Here is a 27,360-nt window from a genome sequence, read left to right as displayed (position 1 = left end):
GCGGCACGCGCGCGCGCGCTCGAATGGAAGGGAAAGCCAACCGGGCAGGAAAATTGAAAACCCTTCGATCACTCGCCAGCCGGCTTTATCGCGGTCTAAATCCTACCTATGCCGCGGATGTTTTTCGCCTCGGCAGTATAACCAATTAGACAGTGCACGGTGGTGGGGGGTGGAGTGAGTACATATTTCCGAGCGGTTGGAGAATCAAGAAATTTCTAAAATTTCACAGATTCTTCGATCGATCTTGGATTTTCACGCAAATTCAATTTTCCATTCGGTCGAATGTTTGTCTATCGGGTAGTAGTTCACTTGGTAGGTATGGCGGGGGGATTGATACGGCGAAGTTTGGTAGAAACCCTTCGATCAGCTTTGAATTTTCTGTTCGATCGAATATTTGTCAATTAGGTAGTAGTTCTCTAGTTAGGTACCCTGTGGTGGGGGGAATTGGTATATTCGTAGATAACCCTTCGACAAGCTCCGAATGTTTTTGGATTGTGCTACCTGTAATTGCTAGCTGTAACAATGAACGTACTATCCATAGCAATTAATATACCCTTACGTGCTATCCGTAATAACAGGGAACGCAGGTTCCTCGTGACAGTCTAAACTTTTCGAGAGATTCAATGTTTTTCCTCTGGCTAGTATTTTGGTAATTGGGGGTACTAATACGGAAGACTTGTTCGGATACTTGATAGATTTGTCACGGTTGAAATTTTCCTCTGGATCGGATGTCAAATTACCGATACTGTAATTAGTAGGAGAAAAGATGGGGCATAAATTGTGTCTATCTGTTGAAGAAAACGTCGCCAAATTGCGACATTCTAATTAACACCAGTCAAATGCGACTCCTCTAAAGGCCAATCTACTTTCCATCGCCGTCGTGTATACCATATAGCCCAGCAACGTCAGAACGTAAGAACACGTTCAGTTGGCGGATTATAAAACTTTAAATAAAATAAGTTCGCGAATCACGGTTCGTGCCCGCGATATGACGGCGGCGAGAGAGGCGGGGGCTAAGGAAAAAGCTGTTGCACCATGGAAACGAACCGTGCGTTTATCCGAACGCAGCCTTACCTCGCATTTTCATACTAATGGACTTCTTCAACTTCCTGAACACGCTGTAACCAGCTTCGAATTATCTTTTTGTCAGCGGGATTAACGCGTGCGCGGGGATCAGGTGACAGTTTGGCCGACTTTCGTAAAGGGAACATCCATCGAAATAGACCTCTCGAAGAATTTATCATATCTTCCTTCTCTTTTTCCGTTTTTTCCTTCTTTTACTTTCTCTAATTAATGGACTTGTTGAAATTTTGCGAGAGGGAGGGAATATTTTACATTAGACACGTGTGTGGCTTTCAGAGCACATATTTTTCGAGTTTTATGGGTTTTCAGGTGGGTGGTTCGTGGCTTGCTTTTTTTTCTTTTTTTTTTTTTAGAGAGAGAGAGAAGCCTCGACGATCATTCATCGTTAGAGCTCGAACGCTAGTGAGTACAGGACCCGCGGATCGATATTTCGAAGAAGCCTCTGTGAACCTTGAGCGGTGTGACTCACGCGGTGATTCCTGCACCGTAAAGAAAAAGGAAAAATGAGAATACTTTCTCCACAATTCTCCGAAAAATTAAACAGCCCCAATTACACGGGGAAACGCTTGTCAATAGTGAAACACTCGTAATTTCAAAATTTCCCCAGAACGGGATCTTTTTTTTAATTGCCCATAACCCCTGTCCAATTATTTTCCAAAAGGAAAAAAAGAAAATGTCACTCAAAGGAAAAACCTTCTCCTCCCTCGTAATCGAGAGCGAAACTTCACTCCCCTCCCTCCCAGCCCCTTCTGCCTTGAAAAGAGAAAAAAAGAGAAATCCCCAGAAACCGAGGATTTATCGTCCACGTCGCAATTATGATCCATCCGCGACACTATGGCCAGATTTACGACAGCCGGGCAATCCCTCCTCCTATCCCGTAGCCCCCCCTATCCGACCGACCACGCTTTCATCAGCCACGCTTTTTAGAATTCATTTTCGGCTTTAAGCTTCATTTCTCGACCGGGGCAGAATTAAGCTGGCGCGGGGGGGTGGCTCGTTGGGGGACAAACGGCAGATTGGTAGGCGTTGCCGTGCCGGTTGCCACACTTAAGGGGTCCACTGGTAACGAACCACCCATCCCCCACCTCTTTTCACCACTCTACTGCTAGGATGCATGCACATTCCCTGTACACACATACTCGTCGACAACAGTAGGAACAATAGCAACAGCAACAACAACAGCAGCAACAACAACGTGTAGGCGATGAAACTGGTTGGGCTCCGTGTTGGTCTGGGTTATTTCGTGGCAACAATTCTGCGGCTTTTTTGTAATTTACGACAATACGAACGCGACCGGCAGAATTACGATCCGCCCCCCCGCGGCGCGGCTGCGCGACTACGAATCGTTCGTTTAATCCGAAACGCTGGAAAGGAAAATTCCACGACGGAGGACAGGGTGCTCGCGGTGCTTTCCTTTCATGGATTCGTCAGACTCATCTTAGGCCAGGTACGGTGAGTTAGGTTACGTTGAGTTACGCTAAAGCAGGTTCGTTTTCTTTTTCCGTAGATTTTTCTACTAATGGGTTTTGTCGAAACTGTATCTGGGTTTCGTAGGGTAAGTGTGCATGGGACGGGGTAGTATACGGGAGGGGAATCATAGGATTCGACTTAAATTTGGATTAGAACTGACTTTCAGAGTTACCTTGGAACGGGTCCTAGTGAGCTTATTCTTCAATCTTTTGTCATTTCTGGCGTCTGAACGGGGTGGATTGTTACTTTGGTGAGTAGTTAAGCGCCTGTCGATGTTGTTTGTGATTACGAGATGCACTCGATCAGAGATTGGTTGCACAGGGTCATTCTTGGGGTGCGAGCATTATTTTTGTCGAATGGGAAACTTTGGAAACAGAAAAGGGGTAGGATTTTCACCTCGACATAGAATACAAGAAAATGTTGGATAACCAACCGCCTATTGACATTGAGTCCTCAAGTCACTCTTAAGATCGAAAAACAAGTTCCTCATCGACCGCTGACTGTCCCTTAAAAGTCCTGTCCAACAATTCGTCACCAGAACCAAGTTCACCTTCTCCCCCCAAATCCCTTCCTTATAAGTACACCCGAAAAATCCCTTAGACGATCGTTATAGAAACCAAGCGAGTATAGTAAAGAGCGGTCGATCTAGTACACAGCAGCAAAAACACAACGTCTCTTCTCTTCGCGAAGTTCGCGCCTTGTAAATTCGGAATCCGCGGGTACAAGTGTCATCGTTAAAATAAAAGTTATATTGGTAAAATATAACCGGTGTCAACTTCCCTCTCCGGATTCCAACATTATTTTTGTCGAATGAGAAACTTTAGAAACAGAAAAGGGGTAGGATTTTCACCTCGACATGGAATACAAGAAAAACTGAACTTCTGCGCAAAAAGGTTCTAAATGTACAAGGTGTCGATGAATTTGGTGCAAAAGGATAGCGCGAAGTAAAAAGACCATTTCATCGTTTCCCTAAACGAGATGTTGCACAGGACTAGACAGAACACTGGAAGTGTTGCCAGGCTGAAAATGAAATCCCCTTATTGTAAACCACTGTACTAAATTATACGTTTACCGTGTTTAGCTTTATCTATTGACACGGTCAGAGCTATTGTTGTTCTCCTGTAACGATAAAGAAACTAATTTTGCACTATGTAGATAAACACTGAAATATTTACTCGTTTAAAAAGAAAATGCTGTTTGCCAGTTGGGCAAAAGTATAAGTTCCCCTATGAAAAAAAACCACTTATTTGATAACTAATTACGGTAAAAGTTGTTTTCAGTAATCGGTTGTTGCTCCATTACGATTAATTAGTTGGAAAACGCACGTGCGTCTCGATAAACTTTTTCGATGACCGAAGTAGTTTTAATTACGTTCATAAAGAAATTCATTGGAATTTTATAGAAAAACTTACCGACACAATTTTCCAACTAACGAATCTTGTTTATAATTGATAATTGATCGTTCGCTAAAAGTATTAACCCTTTGACTGCGGCGCACTCTCGCACAGAATCATCAATGTAGCCCAATGTCTAGCCTTATTAACCGAAATAGAAGAATAAAATGAGGTGTCACAGTAAGAAACGTGTAGATAAATGTAGAACGTCTTTCGTATATATTGATAAATCTGTGAGAGCGTATGTGCACGCCTTTCGTAGTCAAAGGGTTAAATAAATGGGTTTTTATAAGTGAACTTATACTTTTGTCCAAACTGGCAAACAGCATTTTCCTTAAAGAGAGTAATAATTCGTTGTTTACGCAAAATCCTGGAAAGTCTTGTTTCTTCGCGTCGTTGTCGTTCGCGTGTTTTTACGTGATCCTGCAAAAGGAAACCGTGACAATGAACAAGCCAAACACGTGGTGAACTTATAATTTTATCTAGCGGCGTATAAGGTTAGGAAGAGAAGGGTGTAGCGGTTTGATAACGTTGCCTGGTATCTGGCTGATCGGGGCCTCGACGACCGAGCCATTATCTAGGATGTTAATTATTTATGAAATAAGCTGAAGGCACACACGAGCCTCACTCGCGCGGAAACTTACACCGTCCACGAAATTTCATGGCTCTTCGGAGTCCACGGCGGCCAATCGGGAATTATTTAACAGCCGCTCGGTGTCTCTTATCAGACAATAACATACGACCGTGCCTCGATTGGCCGGCCATCGCTTATCCGGGTCCTCGATCATCGTCGATACATCAATTAAAAATCGTGAAACATTGGAAAACTTCGAAATTCAGGCATGTTTCGAGGGTAGATTAAGTTAGGCGCACGTTCGCAAAACCATTGAAAACAGGGCGAAAAAAGAAATCCCAAAAATTGCAACAACTTTCAAAATATAGGTTAGGCGGTTGAAAAATAAAAAAAAAAAAAAACAGAAAAGAACTGTACGATCAGACTGATTAGAAGAAGAAATGACAGGGGTTGTTCTATAAATATCAGAAATACTTTACTTTATACGTATATATATGTATATAGCAATAGAGGAACGAATAGGGGAAGAGGCAGGGACATTCAAATTTTCCCTGTCTTTTCCCGGAAGCTAAGTGGCTCGTTAATTTATCGATCAACGATCACGCGATGTGGCTGAAATTCGCGACGTGATTTATAGGCGGAACGAACGACTCCGGGGGCAGGAAGTTTTCAGACAAATCACGCCGCGGTCGACGATTCACGACACATTTGCATATGCTTATTTTGTCAATAAACTGTGCTTTTTCGTTCGTCGCCGGAGTATAGAGACCGAAAAGGGAATAAAAGAAATCCGGCGAAAGAGGTCCTGTTCAAACAAACGTAACGTAACATAAAAAAAACAGAGGTTAAAAATAGCAAGACCGATGAAAATTATTCGGGACACTTGTTTTCAAGAGTCGTTTGTTAAATACGAGCGGACGAAGGGAAGGAAAATTGGCTGGAACGAAGGAAAAGAAGAGTTCGTGCTCGAATTTCAAACCCTAATCGTTATACCGGTATTTATCCTGGTTAAACAGATACATATTGCGGCAGGCGTTCAACCAGGTCCTGTTCTACAGGGTGGTCGAGAAATAATAACCGTATATTATTCAACGATAAAATTAGAAGCTGTGTATTCTACGTGAGATCATCCTCCGGGGTGTCGACACAGCCTTGAAGAAGTTACAATTGGAAGATGTTGATGCTGGCAAGGTGCCTGGTTCCAGATGTAACAGGTTGGATCTGTGTTAGATCAACAAGCCATGTCTCACAGCCTAATCTCTCAGCACGTTGCCAATCGAACGAGTTGCAGTTAAGTGGATGTCTGACCTAACGCCGTGATTAGGAAAATTGATAGTAGAAAATTGAACGACGGTACGTTACATCTGACAAACTATCACACGGATGGGAAATTTCTTGAAACAGTATACGAAAATGGAAATATCGTAAAAAAAACAAAACCCTATCCGTAATCCGTTCGAACTGATCAGAATCTCATAAAAATATCAGCAGAAACAATTTATCAAGATTCAACCGTTGACTGGTCGACCTGGTGTCACTCGGTGTCACCGCCACTTTTTCTTCCCCCTCGAATAAACATCCTGAGATCGTGAAGAGAACTTTAACCGTTACACGGGCTATATCGATTCACCGAAGGGGACAGTCGACACACGACCCCTTAGAAATTCGTTCGACAGGATGATGCAGCGTTTATCGAGGGATCGTCTTGTGACGTCTTTTTTGCACACCGTGTATACAGAGTCAGAAGAGGACGCACCTGAATAATGTCCCGGGACAGCGGGGGTTGACGTTTGTCGTGGCGGTGCCTAGCGTGCTGCTGTTCCACCTACTAGCCTAACGTAAACCCCCCCTTCGTTCCGCCGCTCTCTTCAGCTGTGTTAACGTTCCTGAAGCCTCGTTTCTAGCTTGCAACGTTGGTTCACCCTGCTCACCAGGACTCATAATTGTCCTCGTCCGAGCTGGCATATCGCGGAAGCAACCATGGGGGACACGAAAGTGGTTATGCGCATTCCTATCCACTGTGCAGGAGCACCAGAGGCGCGGGAGAGGGGGCTGGAGACATAAGTAGCGATGGATTCAACATGCTGATAGTCCGTGGACGAAGATTCGAGATCTCTCGGTATTCTAGGGAATTTTGATTTTTCTAGATCCGCAGACCTGACAACCGCGGAGAAACCGAAATTATCGTGAAATTATGAGAAAACATGAAAAACCTGTAGGAATACTGAAGATCATCCAGTGGAGTTATGAATTGTACAATTTCTTTTCGAAAATTAGCGATCAAAGTTAAGTGTAGATCCAACGACTGGACTTAAGTTCACCTAACTGTATGGAGTTAGAATAACCTAAAATATGTTCAATTTGTCAGGGAAAAAGTCTTACGGTCCCTGGAAGTGAGAAAGATTGGACGTCGTTCGTAAATTCGCACTTTCTTAATTCCGCGTCGTTAATCAAACCTAACGAAGAAAATTTGTGAATTGGAAAAATATTCTCGGAATGATACAAACCCATCGCTAGTAATGAGCGGACAGCCAGAATGATCCCGCCGCGGCTGAATACTTGAATATTGATTAAGCATGCACATCGCGATTACTGGAACCAGGTAAAAGCGGCGGGCTGCGTGTCTGTGGATATTTATACGGGCCAACGGCCTGTCCTGTCTCCCCCAACCAGGAAAAAAAGATAAACGAAAGACATACGACGAGACCAAACCGCCGCCATTTCGATTTACGATCGGGTTTTCAAGGATCAACCATCGACTCATTGTTCTGTCGCGGTCTGGCCTACTTCTGATAACCTGTTCCTCTTTGTAACGGGGAACGTAGTTTCCTTTGTTGCGTTTCTAGGCCTCTTAACCAGTCTATTAGTCGCATCCACGATTGAGAAACTTCGGAAGACACAGTCTTTCCCCACTTATGTATGTATTTGTAGCAGATGACTGTCAGGCGAAATGAGAAGGTTAGGTTAATCTGGCATCCTCGATTGATTGTTCGAATACTATACTACACTACGGGGCTAATTTTAAGGCAGAAGAATGGTTATCTACTTTTTTTCTTTCACTCTGGATAGAACAATCAGCTCGTCAGCTGCAAGTGGGTTGAAAAGGGGGACGCCTACCCGGGAAACGTCATCTTCTTGGAGCTCGCGGACGAAAAGTACGCCATATTTAGCGGTGATTGACGATTGTCGAGGGAATGGACCTAACCACTTGAGAAAAAGCGCGGTTCGATTCGAAAAACCGATACAAATTTCCCGACAAGTGGGTGGCTAATGACACGTGCCTTTCTATGACCTTTCCAAGCATGACGAAAAAAAAATTCTGACTCAGATTGGCATGCTGATGCCGATAACAGATCTTGTACAGGTCGTGTGAAAAGAATGTGATAAAAAATAAAGAAAAAAAAATCGCGTTCGAGGCTCCAGCACCACGTGGCCGACTTCCATGTCCGCCTCCATGCTGTCGACCATAATCATCCGCCACTCGAGGGCGAAAGAAGCATGGTAAAACAGAGATGGGCGGGGGAAAAACCCTCGAGCCTTGAATATTCATCAGCTACTTCCCACCTGACCCTCTTTTCGCGTATAAAAATCGGCACGTTCCGGCTCGTCTTCGACGCTCAAGCTTCCGGGACGAGCCAACGTCGATACTACTGCTAATTAGTCGGTCATGAACCGAAAACGGGGCTGTTAAGGCCGACATGGTCGAATCGTCGGCGAATTTTATGGATCTACGTCGGTAAAACAGCTCCGTAATACAGAAAACTCACGTGAGATACCAGTTGAGCAACTCAGTCGATAAGTGACTATCAGTTACGTTCCGTACACGATCGATAATTTTCCTAGCAGAGTCTAGATTTTATTCTAATCTCATTTTCTTCAGGATCGTTTATCACACACCGGTAATAAAACACACCAGATTCTCTACTTATCCTACGAATAAACAATCGCTTCGCAGGTGCTACCAGTTGATGATAAAAAAAAAATTATCGACTTACCAGGATAGTTGCAGTCGTGTTCGTCGCTCCCATCGGAGCAATCTTTGACAAAGTTGCACTTCTCGGACTCCGGAATACATCTAGAGACGTCGCAGGCGAATTCCCCAGTGCTGCATTCTGTGAAAATTAACGAAAACTCATTTATCGATTGATAACACAAAAATGCAGGAATTTACCCACGAAAAAAATAAGAATAAGAATAAACAAGACTATAAATGTAGTTCTTTATCTATTAGAGTCACAAGTCACTAAATAAGATGAAATGGATCTATATACATATTTACAACATCAAAGCGTGAAAGGGTGGAAACCTATACCTGAATTAGAACAACCAACTTCGTCACCGCCATCGGCACAATCTGGAACGCCGTCGCACTTCTGCACGGAGCAGATATAGCGACTTTGATCGCTACAACGTACCGTGTCATCGGCTCGACACTTATTCCTGTCGGTTCCTGTAGGGTTGTCATAAGCTCCGCTACCTTCCTCGTCGGTTGTGGGTTTCAAGTCTGTACGCTCTGTATTAGCGTCTGTCGATTGGTTTGTCGAAAGAAACGATTCGGAACGACATGAGTGCAAATAATAAACACAAGGAAAAAGAGAAAAAAATGATGTGAACAAAAGCGTCAGTTCTGTGACCTCTAATATGTTCTTTCACAAGTGAACGAAAAAAGTAAGGTAGATCAACCAAAATGTAAATAACATGCAGTAAGGTTTGGTGTATTTACAGAGAATATGTTGGCTACACTGATTGCTCACTTACTGGGACAGTCTTGCTCGTCGGAGCCGTCCTCACATTGGGAAATCCCGTCGCATCTTGAATCTAATGGTACGCATACACCGTTTCTACAGCGTAACTCGGTTGATGGATCACATTCAGGTTCCCCGAGTGGTCCTTCGTGCGTTTCACGTGCGTGCAAGTGTGAGTGTGTGTAGACGAGTAGACAAAGAGAAATAAAACAAAAAAGAACGTAAAACTCAGGGATGACAATTCAAAGGAAATAATTCCATCGATCTAATTTGTGAGAAAAAGGGATTTCACATGCATAAATCATCCTGGTGTACAAGATGTTCAATAACAGGTGGGGGAAAATATGTCCCAAAGGTGCCTAGACGCTGGCAACCCGCTTGGTACAGTGACAACCAGCTTAAACGCTCGTAGTTTTACAAGCATTTTTCCTTTATTTGACCTTGTAAAGTCACTTGGTAAAATTCCTTCCACCTGTTGTAGAACATCTTGAAGAAAAACACTGAATGTGGACCGACTCCTCCAGACGAATCCAAACAACCATCCATCTTATTTCCAGTATAGATTCTTTATTCTGAAGGCACAACCATCACATCAGGAAGAGAAAAATACGAAGCCCATCGAGGAGGAATCGATCACTGCCCACGTGATTGTAGTCAGTATATATTCCAACTTACCTTGGAATATTCTGAACGAGAATCCTTCCGGACGCACTTTGACGTTACCCAACGAATGCAAGCGCAGCGTTAGCTCGAGTATGTTCTGCACCTCCAACTCATCCGTGAACGTCGAGCCGATGTCTAGAGTAACTAGTGACATGAAGTTGTCGGTTGCTGGCCTGCATAGAGGAATTATTATTGTGCCTGGGATAGCTATAGACTGAGTCACTTCGACTAAACAGAACATTGGCCGATCTATTCTCTATTTCCGTGTTCTTTATACTTGCGAAATACTCACGATATCTTTATCACGTTCACATGATGCTCCTCGTGGGGGACATGGCGATTCAGCAACAGTTCCAGAGGCTCCGTCAAATTGCCACTCAGTTCCTTAGATTCCTTGCTGTTCCTGTCCCCGTATTCCCTCCTATATGGCTCAACCACCGTCAGGGTTATCCTGTAGTACCCTGCAGTACGCAAGAACATGCTCAGATTGGTAAACTAACTCAGCCTTGGTGAAAAACATCAAATCGTGAAACCAAATCGATCAATGCTTACTTATCTCACCCTTGGGCGAACTATTAGGCTTGAAATCTGTCTCTGTAGCACTACCCTCGACCTCTCCAGACCCCGCCAGGTCTTCATCGTCCATGTTCCCAAACTTGCTTGGCTCTCTGTGACCTTCTGCAGCGGGTCCAATCTCGTTATCCTGTCAAAAACAGAGAAAATTGTGATGCAAGCTCTTCGGTGTTGCATTTCTAACCACTAACCTCATCAGCATCCCTCGTATCTTCTCTGCTGTCATGAGACAGCCAGTCATCCTTCTCTGAAGCCTTGACACTAGATACTTTTGGTTCTGACTCTTCAGGTTCGACTGGCTGCCTAAATTCATCCTCGTTGTCCGCATCGTCTTTTTCAGCTTTTATCAAAGAACGAATACGGCACAGTGTTAAAGAGGAATTCAAAGTGTCATCGTTATGGAAATAGGTGTACAATACCTGGAGCCTCGGTAGTATTGCTCGAGCTCGAGTAAGGAGTGAAAAAGTCCAGAATTCCTCTTGTTATCCTACGTAGAAGGGACTGCTGTTGATATGTCTCGATTAGGGGAGCTTCGTCGAAGAACTGCTTGCCATCCTGGTCGAACACCAAATCGTCGTTCTGTAAATAAACAAATCAAGGTGTAGTCAACTGTCTGAAAGCTTAATCTTCGTGTTCCTGAGTAGAACGTTCGTTGTCAGACGTCTCTGAAGGATTCAGAGAACATCTGCTTGCCATCCTGGTCGAACACCAAATCGTCGTTCTGTAAATAAACAAATCAAGGTGTAGTCTAACTGTCTGAAAGCTTAATCTTCGTGTTCCTGAGTAGAACGTTCGTTGTCAGACGTCTCTGAAGGATTCAGAGAACACCATGAATATACATCCGCGTTACAAACGAGGAGAACCGCGTAGCATAGTACGTAACGAGCCAGATCCATCGGGTGTATCGAGCAGTATGCTCACGTGCTGCTCATAAAGAACCAATTCTCACCTAAACACGCGATATAAATTCAGGATCGACCGCGCATTCCACCTCTCCGTGATTCGCTGGCCAGGATTCAGACGTCGCGCGGGTCAACGACGTCTCTCTCTCTCTCTCTCTCTCTCTCTCTCTCTCTCTCTGTTCGAACAACACCAAGGGGGTCCACTGGCCGAGATAAAGTATCGTTACGCGCTCTGACGAGCTTATGCAACCGCCAACCGTCGATATTATGCCGCGATACGAATAACAAACCTCTGATATTTCCTACCGTTCTATACGTGACGAGTAGAGTATTCGAGAATGAATATAAAATGCTCCTCCTCGATAGTTATGGCCTGGTGTCATAACCGAGTGAGGTATTGGGAAGGATCAAGAAGACTTTTGTGAAATGTTCGGAAGTTCGAAAACCATAGGGGAGGGGGGCGAGTAAGTTCAACGATTAAAATTGCTGAACTGTTTCCTCGCAGAAGCTAGTTATTTTGAACGTCTACAGGTGACCTGGGATGTCGTACAAATTTTTCTGTCGCACCTGGCGAATACGGAATTTCATTCTGAATATAACCTGTGGCTAACTTACGATCGCCCGAATTAATCTCCGGCTGAGATAGTAAGCCAAAACGTAACCGAGATCAAGATAAAGTTAATTTTAGGTTAAGCTGAATTAGAAATTAAACTCTGTTGATGCCTCGTCGTAAACGTGGTATCTTGTTTGGTGAGTCTCAAAGTTGAGCTAATAAATCAAAACAAACAAGGTGCAACAGGCCGAAACTCAATGTCCCAACATTATCTATTCCAATCCGTCGTCACCCTCGCTTATAGTGTATCCCTGTGCAACAAACACGTGGTATCCAATCAGTGTAGGAAAAAGATGATCGTAGTACAAAAAACAAATGACCATCTGGCGGATCTTCCTAATAGCAGTTAATACCGGGTGTCGCGTTTCGTCGCGAATGGACCACCCGGACGCGTCGGAGTGACACGACCGGAAGTGTACACGCGGTTTCCTGCCAGTGCATCGCGTTAATCAGCTCTAAGTCTATTTGCATACCGTGCATGACGTTAATGGAATTGTATCGGGCGAGAAACGTCTAAGCTACAGCGATTTTGCGGTGTTAGAATTTGTATCTCGAAGTTAAAGAGTGTGAAGGACTCGGTGTGTATGGGTGAGGAGACGCGCAACGTTGTGTAACCGAAAACACAGAGCTCTGTGGAGGATAATGACACGGGTTGACGCTCGCTAACGCTCTGTTTAAAATTAGTTTGAACGTATTCTTTGTACTACAACGGTACAGTGATAACGGTGAAGTCACCGGTGGATAAAAATTGTGATAAGGAGTGCATACAAACGCGTATCGATAGACTACCATCTGTGTATATGGGCCATAAAAATAATCAGGTATATATTTTCACGTATTCCTCCAGTTTCCAATACGGTTGTCGGTCCATAAATAATTTCAGTGTCCTCGAAATTGACGGATTTTCTTGAATTTTCAACGCTCAACTCAACGATCAAATTACCGAAGCACGATTTTACGAGTCATCGTCTTCACAAATGGCTAACAATGACGGTGCGAAAGAGAGTCGCAAGCCTTTCTATTTGTTTCTGACAGTCGATTCTTATCAGTTTTGAGAAAAATCACGAAAACAGGAGATACAACACGATACAGTAAACGTCCGTTTCGATCCACGATAATACTGTTTCCCTGTTGTAAATCCACTCAGTGATCCTTATCAATGGCGGCGCTCCTACGCCAGAGGAGACGAAAGACCTGGTTTCGGCAGCCCGGAGGTGGGCCACAACTTTTCCCGCAACTTTCCTCGCGTTCTGCCCGAAAAACTCTGGATAAACACAACGCAGCCCCTCTCCTTTTCTCCGTTTTAACCTCAATAGGCCATGGGAATGCTGCCATTTTAGATCATTGTCGACGGTCCATCGATCTCGCTCGAAAAATTAGAACGACGATTGGAAAAAGTTACGCTTTTTAGAAAGAGATCCTCCTCCTGAAATTTGTCAGAGTTTGCGAGAAGAAAAAAAAGAAAAAGAAAAATAGGAGCGGTCGATTGAGGGTCATTTCCATGAGCATAAATCGCGTGCAGCCCCTGGAAGAGGGCAAAGAATTAGAAGCGGGTAGGAGGTGAAAAGAGGAGGAGGAGGTAAGGTTCGAGACAAAACTTTGTTATTCCGAGCAAGTTTTACACGGGATTCCACGGCTAAGTCCACTCTATGATCCTTTCACGACAACTACGTGCTCATACTTCGACAAAACACCGGGCCCCCTAGCGCTGTCCGAAATCCTTAAAATGCATGGGAAATACGTGTCTGTGCAGGTTAAGTAGCCAACAGGAAATTCGTCCTCGGAACTTCCAACACCAACTTCTGGTGAACAGTCGAGCCTCTTCGTGAATTTTCCGCCCAATATACCAGTTCAGTCTCTGTCATTCGATTAGGCTAGATTAGGAGGAGGCTACCATAATGAGAAAGTCGTTACTGCGTATGGGTAATAGTAATGTCGAGAAGGAAAATCCTGCCAAATACTTCATAGAGCTCTTCGTCTTTGATATTTAACGAACCAATTATACATTTATTGAAAATTGATCGACTATCCATTCAAACAATCAGAATTATTACTGATGCCTAATGAAACTTTCCTCTGTTGGAATTCAGTGTATTAAAGGTTAAGAGGTTACGTACACCTGCATAGATAAAAAAAAAATCGATTTTCCGAGGGCATTTTTATTCTCTGAACACTTTATTGAATGATATTTAAAAGTAAAGGAAGAAGTGGACAATGACTGATTTATTTTTCTTATCGGAAACTCGGCGAGGTTTTTATTTTATAGCAGGGTGATATTTTCGTGTAACCTTGACGAAATTAAGAAGAGGTATTAAATATATACGTATAACCTAGAAATCTTACTCTTTTGCTTAAGCAGCAAAATAACAGTTTTATATAAGCGTGGGCCATCGGTGGTGCACACGGTCTGAATGAAATGTCGCGGAATGTGGTCTTAACGACAATTTTGTTTTCTTTTTTTTTCTTTTCAAATAAAACGGAAAGATGAATTTTCTGCGAAAAGAAGCGAGAACGTATGTAGCGAGGAATTTTCAGAAGAGTGAAATTTCCAGACAGCCTTTGGAAAGTGGATTGTCGAGGAAAGGGGTCGATCAAGAAAGAACGAGAGGGGAAGAGGCGAGCACAGGTAAACGGGGTCGTTAAACCTGTGGCAAAAATGAGTCCAGACCGATGACTCACCAGCTAGCCAGAGAGAACTGGTCCTGAAAAATAAGGGAGCGCGTCTGCATATCGTTAAGCCCAGCCTCTGGTGCAGTTTGCACGCACGTGTTGATTGCATAACGCGGGCCGAGAAGCAATGAAACTTGCACGATCGCTTTCTAGACTCGAAATTCTCTTCTTCGTTGCGAAAATAGACACTGGAGTATCGATTCCTCACTGCACACCAGAGCATTCCTCTGATACTCGGCGATAATGGGCGTTTAAAAGCAGATTACGAGATACTCATGGTGTATTTATTTGGTGATAACTGGTTAGGGTAAAATGAACACGCAGTCAGTTAGTGGCTATTGGAAGAAGATAGTTAGGCACTGGATCTTTGGTATCTAGGTCCGCCAATTTTTAATTTTAAAAGTGTAGATAATTAAATCTCCCGAATCTCTAGAATCTCCTGAATCTTGAGTACTTGGATTCTAGGTTCGTGGATCCTGGATCCTCAGAACTAAAATCTGTAAACATTAAGACCCTCGATCCCTAAATACTTGAATCTTAAACCCTTGAAACGAAGATTCTCGCAATCTGGGCTGTCTAAGCTCAACACTGATCACTTCTATCAACCGTACACACCTAGCCTAACTTATTACCGATGTACACTCTCACAGACACCTATCAACACCTACTGCAGATCTGTTTAGACTAATAAGGGACATCGTTTAACTGTCACGCATAGATTTCTTTTATTAGAAATCATCCACGTCTGGGGGATGAAAACGACTTGTTTAAGTGATACGTTAAAAAGTTCATTTCCCTTCGATTTCCTTAGACTGCTACGTCGTACGTAAGTTTCGTTAAAATCAACTTGTGACACTTCAGCGATGTTCCTTGTTAGCACCAGGTGTCTAGACGCTGCAACTACCACGTCAACTGTGAAATCCTCCCTGATAGTCGTTATCAGAGCGTCTCTGTTAAAAAAAAAAAAGAGGCCTCCGGAAGGTCAAAATCCAGCACGTCTAGAAGCGGAGAGACCGAGAAATCCCCCAATTTGAAGGACTTCCAAGGGCTTCGACTTAACGAAAATATACGCTCTGACGAGCTAGATGACGCCACACATTGTTCAGGAGAAGGGAAGAACCGCGATGCTGGCCGATCGTCCTTTGTCTTAAGCCGCTCTATATTAATGTGAAGAACATGCCACGTCGAAGTAGGCTGTCGTGGGAGGGTGGCTGGCCGGCTAGGCGCGGAAAAGAGGGCCGTAACCGTGCGGAATACTAAGCAGTTGCGAACTATAGGGTGCATAGGTGGCGCTAGTCTTGCTAGACCGGAGCCTTTGCATTTTAACTGCCTCTCTGGTGGAGGAACGACTTCCTCGAAGGCTTTGGAGGGCGGAGGAACCTCCCTGTACACGTGCTTGTTTCGAAAGAAGCGGAATTACGAGCTCCGCGGAACCTGTGGAGCCTGGAACGAGGATGGTTAGGTTAAGATGTTCTTTTGAAGGATGTTCACTTGACATTACGAGCCCTCCGAGTACACCCGTTACAGCTCGACATCGAGAAATACTGTATAAGATTGATCCTGTTGGATCTTCATAGCTCACCAAAGATCGTCCGAATTTTCCGAAATAAATTCTTCGATGAGACACCGACACTCAGAATCCATCTGAACTCCCTAGACTTTGCCTCCCTTGGATGGAAGTTGTTATTGCGAGAAGAGCGAATGGTGAACGTAAATCTAACATCGAATTCGTCGTTTTTTGGACTAACCACCGCGGCGGCGGCGGTGTCACGTGTTGATTCCCAGGTCGTAAAAGGAACAAAGGGGAGAGACTGTGAGATCCAGGAGAAGGTGGGATCATCTTATATGAACTTTCATATCCCTGTCTCTTCATGGCGGGCAGGGCAAATACCATGGGCAATCCTCTCAGAAGGGTGAAATTGCGGAAATCACGGTGCTTCGACTTCCCGGACAGGAACGTGTACCGGCCCCCGGGCTGCGATCTGCCAGTCACGTGTCGAAATACCTGAAACTGTATGTCCTGACTCCTTGGCAAAAAAAAGCCCCGACAGCTGTCAATGCGAGATTTCAACTGAACTCGGCATTTCGCGGTGGATAACGAGAAGTCTGATACATACTTGATATCGAATCAGTTTCTCATTAATGGGTTAAATACATGTACCTGGAAAGGTGAAGAAAAAAATCTATTTTCCAAAGATATTTTTTATTTAAACATACCATCCTCGTGAAGTATCTTCGATGGAAATTATTATTAAAAAATTTCTCAAAGACGACGAAGGTACAGACTTTGCAGATAGTCAAATGTACACTTATTCTTATCGTTCCTAAATATAAGTAACCCTTTAAGAACCATCTGTTAAATGATATTCATGAGAGAAACTAATTTTCTCGATCCTATATAATTAAAGTAGTCATTAGAACTAAGAAGTTCTTAAATCGGTTATTTTATGACAACTTCAATTATTTCCATGAAAATAGACCATCGATTCGATTATTCAAAATTGAATCAAAACCATTCTGAACAGGTCATTCACACTGATCATCTGCGCAAGATCGTCAGACTTATGATAGTACTGGATTACTGGAATATGGGAGTATATAACTGCAAGTACTGACAACTTAAAGAAGTGGATTCAGGGATCGATCAGTGCCTCGAAAGTGCTACAGAGGTTTGTTTTTACAACAAACAACGAGGGGGAGATATCGTGTGCAGGATGCCTAAACACATCGCTTAACCGCCTCTGATCCACCCTTCTCCCCTCCACTACCTCAGCCAATGACCCCCTTCCCACAATTCCCTCCCCTCAGGGTGAAACCTGAGGCGAGTCGACAAATTACGAGGCTCACTTAGGGGCTCGTGTCCCCTGTCAACGCCTTCTGAATCTAGATTTCTCGCCTTTCACAGCCTCTTCAGGCTCTGTTCGACCCCACCAGAACAATTATAGACTCGTCAAGTATACTTCGTTTCTTCTCTGATCTCTTCAGGTATAGTCGGGGCCACGATATAGCGAGGTCGTAAAATCGGTCAAACGTCAAAGTAAACATGTTTTAGCTGCCGGGACCCGAAAATTGACAGAGATACGAGCAGATAAGTACTTGAAACCATTGTCAGGACCGTACAAAGAATTCCTGTATCCAGCGAAAGTCAACTGATTCTAATATATTTACTGAAAACTGCATGCAGCTAGGACAAATTAGGGTTTCTCCCTCTGGCGGAACCCGCTTTTGAAAGTACGGTTACAGGTAAAGGTCTTATTGATGTCTTTAGCATCTTAGTTTATCTACTCGTGTTATATACCGATAGAAAGTGCAAAAAGATTGTGTAGCTTAATATTAACATATTTTCCATTTGTAAATGAAATACCATTTTCTACTTGAAGTACCAAATCATATGCTACCATTCGTTTATTGTTGGAACCCTCAAACAGACTGCAACACACGGCCTTGAGTGCCGCAACATCAATCGGTGCCGATTCTTGAGAGTTTAATTTACGACCTCGCTATATCGTGGCCCCGACTATATATATATATGTACGAATAATACGACGTTAGAACAAATTTCGAGAATTATCAACGAGGTTGAAGATTTTCAAAAACCTCCAGGTTAAACAAAATGTGGCTTATTATCTAGATAGCTAATTAATTTCTCGTGTAAGAGAGGAGCTACCGCTTCTCTAACACACTTGCTCGCGTTTTTCTCGTTTTCCAGCTGAACGAACTCGTTCCTCTGGTCTATTGAGTCGTCGGAAATATTATACATCGATCTTCATCACACCGAACCTGAAAAATATCGAACTGAAGGAGCTTCTTCAACTTAAAAAGGGGAACCTTGTTCACTGGAGGCTCGATAAATCTAAAAATGGACTGGAAACCGAGAAAATCTCCCCTCGAATAGCATTGAAAATATTGGTTTGGGTCCTCGGGGCGGAGAGGAACTACCTGTTTCGGCCATCAAAAAAGAAAATACCGGGGTTAACAGCGGCGGGATCATCCTTGCGAAGATCTGCATGAATTGTTCAGGCTTATGGCGGTGCGATTTACGATTTTTCTCGAGCGGAACACGCGTGACAAATAACAGAAGGCCAGTTATAGCCTGGTTAGGGCGAGCGAAGAGGTAAACACCTTTTGGCGAAAGCAAACACTCGTCCAGAGACCCATTTCCGCCAAATCGAGAATAGATCGAGCAGCGTGGTGCTTCTGTTGCACTTGGAAGAGTGTAGTGATTGATCTTTTCATCGGGATGAGGAAAGCTTTTGACTGAAGACGAAGTTATTGAGAAATACAAGTTAAGCCAACTATTGTTTCCTTCAAAACTACCTTGATCTTTTTTTTTCCTCGAATTGTTTCCCAGTCCAGTTCTGAGATTCTACGTGAAATGTGATATTCCAATTTGTGCCAACATACTTATCTGGATTGCTTTTATCTAATTTTTCATAAAAGGTAAGGATAACAACTATTATGAGGTCAATGTGATTGTTAATCTAGAAATCGTAGAATTTTTTCAGACCAGAGGATGTGACTAAACCACAAATTGTGTTGAAAATTTGGCAAACTCTACTTCCGGTGACCGTTGAGTTTCCTTATCCTCGAACTCTATGCGATATATCCAAATTAGGGCAACGAACAAGCTGCCCATATTTGGCGAACCGCCGAAACTCTCCATTCGAGGACATCGTTATTAAAAATTAGTCTTTCCTTTGAAATGTCTTTTTTTTCGGATGTTAATAAACGGACAAGTGGCCCGCAAAGTACATTCTTCTTCCATTGAATTCCATTTTCATCTTTTCATGCAAAAATCGAGCTTTTATTCCCCCTTGGGAAAAATCGAGAGAGAAAGAATAACAAACGAGCGAAACAGGTTGAACAATTCGACGGAACCTGATAGCAAACGTGAAAGACAATGTTCCCGTTTCAGCGTTGGTGCATCGATCCACGTGCAATTACATCAGGAATATAATTATAATTGATTGCATAACCGGTCGTCGACGTGTGGAATGCCAGAGCACGCGTGGAATCGTTAATCTCGTGCACGGATCTTCAGTTTTGGCAAACTGAGAACGCTCGGCACTTTGCTGTTTCCGGCAATTTTCCAACACGTCAGGATGTCCCTATTGTCCCAATCAGCGATCATAACCTTCGATCAGTGTCATCTGGAACGATTACATACATCGTTCACGATTATGGAAATCCCGAGGAATAGCCGTTTCCTGACACGAGACATCGCGTCTCGATTCGGATCTTCTCCCGTGTAGAAAATGAATTTGAAACATGTATAGATTGTCTCTCTGATTAATTTTCTTTTCAACCTCACACCATTCTGTTCACCCTAATCCCCAGGATTATCGATCGAGAGCCGTGAAAATTTGGATAGAAAAAAGAAAATCCAGGACGACGTATAGACATCGTCGAGGCACAAAGAGAAGTTTGCAGTTGCACAAAGCATCCAAGACTGGCAACCACGGTGCAAATAGGTATGAAAAAGGAACAAGCGTGGAGTGGAGTGGGGCGTGGGTGTGCTGCAAGCACTCTCGACAGCCCTCTTCTCCCTGCCTAGGTCCGGCAGGGAGGCTGCAGAGCAGCTTACACCGCGAAACTGCCCTAATAGTCCATTGTCTAACATCCGAGCGACAAATCCTCGCCTCTATACCACGGCATCCGGCTCACGCGACACGCCAACACTCTCCCGTTCAAATAACGAGTCCCTTCGATCATCCTACACCCTGTTAAATTTCCCTCCCTTCGAGTATCCACTTGTATTCGCCTTTTGAATGACTTTTGGGTACCTGATAGATAGATCAGAAAGATTTTAAGTCATATCGAAGGCTGAAAAAAGGGTTCTGAGTTTCCTGTCTCTATTATTCGTCGCGGTCCTTTGTGAATTTCTTTTCCGAATGAAACATTCAGAATGGAAATGTTCTAAAGAGACCTAGCTTCCAGTTTGATATGAAAAAAAGTGAGGTTAGAATTGAATATCTCTTCGCTCGCCTACCTAACCTACGATATTTCGCGGAATTAATTACAAGAGAAAATATATTGAAAATTTTGAATATTTGTTTTGTCACGAGGTTCACGATTTTGAGAACCGTGTACGTTGGGACACCTTGTATGTTGCGTAGCGGCGAGAATGTCGTCTTCTCGTTCGTGACTCAATGGCGGAGAAAGCACGTGGCAGAGAAACGCGAAACGGTGAGTCATTATCCAGAAATACACGAGCCGCTCGGTCGAGATATATCGAATATATTGAATGTCAATCGTTTCTTTTCGATAAGTCACCCGTCACCGGATTCCACTCTCTGAGATAACTCAATTTCTCTTCTCCCTTTTGCTTCTTCTGTTTGCATCAGTTCGGTTGGTCGTAAGTGACACAATCGGGTCAGTATTCGTGGTAGATCAAACAAATAAAAGCTCGTTCATTCCCTGAATAGTCGGGAAACCTGATACCCAAATTGTTTTGAGCACGATCGCCGAAGCCTAAACGATCTCGAAGTACGGTTTACGTCATGCATTCGAAGCATTTTGAACAAGTGACTTCAATCATGTTAACATTCGAAAAGTTTCGAAGATATTCCTGGACGAGTAGCCTAAAATTCAATTACCCGATTGAATTTGAAACACTCATCTCCTATCTACCGCAGTGGATATTTCTCTCATCTTAAACCACGAGTGGACCATCTAATTAGTATTTCAAAATACGAGAACATCGTTGACAAACCCAGATGAACGTTAACCCCTTAACGTATGATTTATTTTCCTGACTATGCATCTAAGCGTCGGCTATTTACTGTTTTCTTACTGATGTATTATAGATTAATTAAATTTGGCAATCTTTAGTTTTACAAATTAAATCGAAAATTGGAATTAAAATTAATTTTTGTTACCGATGTAACTGTTTTTATCAGATCTTGACCAAAATCAGCGGCACGAGTCTGACTCGTTATTATACGGCAAGGGGTTAATATACATAAGTGTAACGTGAAAATCATAGATTTTAATCACATTAATACAATGGATGTCCCGACTTTATTCCAACCCTGAAATTCTGAAGACTACATCCTGACCTTAGAAATCATTCTGAATTCAGAATAAATAGTCTGAGACACTGAGAAAATGGGCCAAATTTGAACCACACGACTTGAAGTTTTTAATGTCAAATCAATTCCAGCAAATGTTTCCCTCTCCGTCCTGGCCTCAAAAGTGATTCAAAATGAACCAGGAAGATATACAGGAACATCAGTCGCGAGCTAACCTAAACTCTGAGCCATAAAATTATCCATTTACAGATGTCTCCAGCTGACGAACAGATACACGGATATTCCCCTCGTCGCATAGGGTAACGAGATCGCGTGTCGTCGCGTCGGGGGACACACAGTGGGACAAAGACTCGGCGCGCGTAAAAGCGATTTACGATCGCGCTCAGCCGCCTGTAGAAAAAGCTGTCTGCATCTCTTTCGGCCAGTCAACCGGTTGCAAACTCGTTCGTTTAGCCGCGGAAGCGACACTCCCCCACCTCTGGTTGACAATTGACGTTAATTGTGACGCGTCGCGGCGCGATGCGTCCTACGCCACTGCGTAGGGGAGCGATCCTTGCCTCGGCAAACCTTTTTCTTCTCCTTCCTTTTTATTTTTCCTTCACGTTGCTCCTCTTCTCGCCCCGACACACTTTCGCGCGGAATCCTTTCAGCCCTCTGACTCATCGTTGAATTCTGCCGCAGCGTGGGACCCGGTCTGACCAGGTCTGACGGCTCTCCGCCATTTTGTCCACCTTGAGACACGATTATTTCGCTCTGTGACGGATCCAGAAATCAGTGCTGGATACTGAAAGCGTTTAAAATCATTTTCCATCGAGGAAAATGTATTTGGACGGAGTAGTAAACTACCATTTATGATTAAATCCAGGCAAATCTTTCTGGAACACAATTTCAGCAAAAAGAAGGATTTCAGGAGACTGAAGAGCGCCGCGGAAGAATTTTTCCAACGAGCACAATGTTCGTAAAAGAGATAGCACTACCATTGGATCGCAATTTTTCTAGACACGAAGTGACCACCATAAAAAAAATATCCAATGATACCGACAGCCCTGGAGACTTGGAAAATTACATTCTCCAAGTGAAGACGATGTATTTAGGAAGGGCAATACTCAAAGCAATGTACTATCATTTGTACAAACATAGGTCCGAGCTTTTTTCACGTATCCAACGAGGTTGTTCGGTTCCCCAGGCGATCAGGATCCACAAGGAGGGGCACGTGCCACGTGTCGCGACCGCCATTAGGCCACCGCAAGCAGAACACGAACAGGATTGAGCGTAACGAACCGTGTGCGGCCAGACACACGATTGCCTTTCGTTCTTGACTTTGAGAAGCGTGTCTTGCGCGGGTATTGTCTGTGATCAAGAAGGAAAGTCGACCGGTTCCCAGCCGCCATTACGTCATTCTGCCTCCTCTGTCCACCCCCTCGCGACACCCTGGCCAGGAAAAAAGAGGCGATTTCGTCGTATGTATGTAGATATGTCCCGTTTACAAGAACGAACGATAAGAGCCTGTCACCGGAATATGTTATTGCTGTATGACGTCACGATGATGACTGACGTAAGACACGAAACAGTCTGAACAGATGCCACATTACGTATATAGCACATCGATATTTCTCTCGTTTTTGTTTCTTCGAGCATCGAGCTTGGGTTATAAGGTTAAGCTAGGTTAGGGTGATACTCTTGAAGAGAGTGTATCTGCTGTCCAAAGGAAATTTTTCCCTAGATGTTTCGAGGTCAGATGATTAATGCACAGGCTGTTATATAGGTTAGGGTGCCGGGTTAGGTTAAGCCTATGTTCTTCCCAAATTTTTCATTATTTTCACCATTTTCAACGGAAAATGGGATACTTTACTCCCCCACAGCGATTAATACCTCCTCCCCACTGATGGTCTAGAAGAGCATAATTTGAAAGGCTGGTGGGCGCCCTCAGGGGAGAGGCTGGCTCGTGTTCCAATAATTTCTACACGGATTCCTTGACGCGGACGGATTTGCAGGCGTACATTTTCCTCGTAATCAATGGCTGATGAGCTCCGCTCGTAATGACGATCCTAGGAGAGGAAGGTAGAGGCGGAAGTGTTACGTGGAAAATGTTTGGATAATTGCCGCTTAATTGGAAACACGATAACCTTAGGATATTAGGTTCGTTTGCGGTAGGATCCTCCGCCCAGCCATGAGATCACGAGACCTCTCCTCTCTCCTGGCAGTAAATTACGCGTGGCACACGGCACTTTCTATTTTTACGCGGTTACATAACACGACGTAACGATTTCAGCCAATTGAAATTTGAAAACGCGACGAATCGACAAACGCGGAATGCCAGGGTCACGAGTCTTATCGCGTTTGCACATCCGTTCCCTTTTCGCAGGCTCTCGGAGTGAGCATATTGGCCAAGGATGCACTTAGACAATCTGGACACTTTATTTCCAATAAGTTGACTGGGGGATTTCAAGGTTAAGTTCGCTTTCGACTTGAAGAAGCGTCCTGGAGATCGGTGATGTTAAATCAGGTATGAACTAGCCCTGTATCAGATACCACAAAGGAAATTTCTATTAGCCTAACCTTCACTGTAACAGTTGAACTGTGTCTCGAAGCCTGTCAGGTTAACCTCTTACCATGTAACAAACAATTATATACATACATAAGTACGAAAAATTAAATTTCAACTTTAATTTTAACTGATAAAACTGAAAATTGCCAAAAGTAAATGATACAATATTTCAGCTTTTCTTGCCTAATTCGGTATTAAAGCAGCAAGAGCTTATGACGTTAACGTGTATATGGCAAGGGGTTATGTTAGACGATCGAATAGACGGAAAGCAAGGTGTTACATGGTGAACAAAAACAATCCTGTCTCCTACAGGACAGAACGCTCGATTCATTCGAGAGCGTACGCCAGTACAGTGCTTTCCTTTTCGTTCAACTAATCTCCAGCAACACGCGGGACCATTTCCTTCCTGTGATTCGACGAGTGTAACCCAGTTTTTTCGCGTGCAAAACACGCGCGATTTATCTGGCAGCGTCCGTATTAGACAAGATACTGTTCATTGAAGGAAAAAACATCCCGTTTCCTTCAAAAATGACAAGCAGGAACGTCGCAATGAGATGAAGGTCTGCGGGTCAAGCAAAACGTCTCTCCACGTCTCTGGCTATCCGTAGGTGCCATAAATGGACGGATTATGCATCGCAGATGACGAAACATTCGTTCGCGACGCTTTCTCTGCACGAAAAGCAAATCTGTATCGCGTCGAGGCGAGGTCGATTGCGCCATTCTTAACGACTGCGATTTCATGGCTCATTACTTAAAACTCATAACTGACAGCTCGTAGCTCATAGCTGATAGGACATAGCTCGCACTCCACAACTTATAGTTCTCACATCAAAGATCGTAGTTCACAACTAATAACTCACCACTCATAGCTTATATCTCACAATTCGTAGCTCATATCCCACAACTTATATCTCATTACTTATACCTTACCAGATGAGTCTTAGCTCGTGATTCATTAGCGCTTTATATGTAGTGTGTACTACATACAGTGAGCCACAGAACTGTTCATACACCCTTCAAAAGTGAATAAATTTTTTTTAATTTTTTAGCTGACCTGTAAAAAATTTTTTTGAAAAAACTGCAATCGGTCGGAATCGCGAAGAAAATAGCGAAGGTGTCGCTTTTTAAAACTTTTTTATCTGAGCCGGTAATGAACATCTAAAAGGTACATTTTATAGAGTTGTGTCAGTTATATACATACTGAAAATTTCATTGAATTTGGTTAAGGTTGGTGTGAGCTACAAACGGTTAAATATGATGAAAATCGCAGTATTTCACAACTTTCAGCCTATAACTGTAATAAATCTAGTAATTCTTACATCTTTCGCCGCCTGTCTCTTGTATCTGCACCAACCGTTTTCGATGAAACTTTCGGCCCTATACATATATCTCTAACTGGCATAAATCTGTAAAGTGTATTTTTGTAATTTTCATTGCAGGCTCAGATAAAAAAGTTGTAAAAAGCGACCTTCCCTATTTTTTGCAGTTTCTTCAAAATCCTTTTTACAGGTCATCTATAATAGTAAACTAATCCTTGTAATTTCTCAAGAAAGCTCAAGTCGTTTGGTCCAATTTTAAAAAAGTTATTCTTTTTTTAAGGGTGCATGACTCACTGTATGTACTCGTGCCGGATTTTCGGCGAATTTCTCCAACTGATACGTCGAACATTGTATGTATATCCAATTTAATCTTGAGGCAAGGAGATATCGGCGAGGGCGCTATAAATGGAGACATTATCTGGCCAGAAAGGACGATAAGCCGGCACTTTTGCAGAATTACACGATCCCGTGGAATATTAATGACCCGTCGGCCGAGATGGAACCGGTTAATCATCCTCTTACGAACTTCTCGCTCCAGGCAAGTTTCTCCGGTTTGCTTAATCCCGCCGATAATTTATTCCTATTCAATTCACCGATACTCGAGCAACATCCTAACCTCAATCTCTCTTTCTCTCTCGCTCTCTCTCTCTCTCTCTTCTGAAGAACAAGCATCATCATTTAATTACAATCGTTGTCGAATCTCGGGTTTTTTTTTACGGAGCCACTTTATCCAGGAAAAAATTGGCCCACCGCGAGAGAGATTCGATTAATCACCGGTACGTTGCACTCTTCAAACAGATATATTCTCGTTTCTCACGAATTACGTGAAACGTGTACACGCGTGTATACGTGCATGTATATGTCCCTATATAGTACTGGTCAGAAATTTCGAAACACTTATCAATCTACATCAATGTTGAATCTGCTACCAAATTTTCATGGACTTGCAATTAACGTTCCAGAGATGAATACAAATTCACTCTCGCCTGGTAGACTCGGGTGAAACAAGTTCTGAAATGTACAACGGTCTCAAAATCTTCACCGACGGTGTGTACGTACATCTATCGTTCCTTTATTTTTCTCCTGTTTCCTCGAAAGACAAGATCCAGTCGGGTAAGCTTCTGTACGAAACGTGTTTTCTCGCGGGGACGAGAAGATAATCGTTTCGCGGAATATCGACAATCCGAATTAACTCCCCGGTTTTTTCCACCCTCGCCCTGTGTTTGATCTCCCTTCTACCTTCCCCGGATCTCCTCTCTTGCAAATTCACGCTGTTCCAACCGCTGACATTCGCTAATTAACTGCAATGTCCAATTCAATGCTGGTCTCCAGGGATTTCAACCGATTGAAGTTCGAAGAGAATGAAACTTACTGTCCACCACAATTGTCTCTATGCACTTAGACTCTACGATATTCATTGAATAGCAAGAAACAGACTTATGAACGAGCCTACTCAGTTCTAGGGGAAATTAGGCTGGCAATCGGCAATCAATTAGGCTATTTGTCAGCGATAACGCGTTATCTCGTTACACATGGACGCCAGGAGTGAAAGAGGAAAGGGAAGAGTTTACGAGGTGCTGACTAATTGACCGAGTTGAGTTCACTCCTTGAACTGGAACGGTCCGTACTGTATATTTCACGCTGTATCGTCGTAAGTCGTATTTATAGAGAGGCCCGGTGTGTATGCATGCGGTCCACGAACGAACAACGGCAGTTTTTCGGTGACGAGATTGCTGGAAATAGCCGAACTCTTTGTGGCGGCTCCTCTTACACAC

General features: G+C 43.4%; 1 protein-coding gene across 4 annotated transcripts in view; it reads right to left on the bottom strand.

The window, feature by feature from the left end:
* LOC108575729 (basement membrane-specific heparan sulfate proteoglycan core protein) overlaps positions 1 to 27,360 on the bottom strand; it is a 123,371-nt gene that overhangs the window by 73,216 nt on the left and 22,795 nt on the right. For all 4 annotated transcript variants that reach the window (XM_017938608.1, XM_017938609.1, XM_017938610.1 and 1 more), the window contains exons 2-9: positions 10,922 to 11,081; positions 10,694 to 10,842; positions 10,482 to 10,632; positions 10,222 to 10,390; positions 9,942 to 10,102; positions 9,280 to 9,411; positions 8,834 to 9,046; positions 8,517 to 8,633 (exon numbers count right to left, since the gene is read on the bottom strand). In XM_017938608.1, coding sequence (XP_017794097.1) covers positions 8,517 to 8,633; positions 8,834 to 9,046; positions 9,280 to 9,411; positions 9,942 to 10,102; positions 10,222 to 10,390; positions 10,482 to 10,632; positions 10,694 to 10,842; positions 10,922 to 11,081 — 1,252 coding nt within the window. The remainder of the gene's footprint in view (positions 1 to 8,516; positions 8,634 to 8,833; positions 9,047 to 9,279; positions 9,412 to 9,941; positions 10,103 to 10,221; positions 10,391 to 10,481; positions 10,633 to 10,693; positions 10,843 to 10,921; positions 11,082 to 27,360) is intronic.

Source organism: Habropoda laboriosa, unplaced genomic scaffold (assembly GCF_001263275.1).
Source record: "Habropoda laboriosa isolate 0110345459 unplaced genomic scaffold, ASM126327v1 scaffold295, whole genome shotgun sequence".
NCBI lineage: Eukaryota > Metazoa > Arthropoda > Insecta > Hymenoptera > Apidae > Habropoda > Habropoda laboriosa.
Note: the sequence above shows the minus strand (reverse complement) of the source record. Positions and strands in the feature narration are given on the sequence as shown.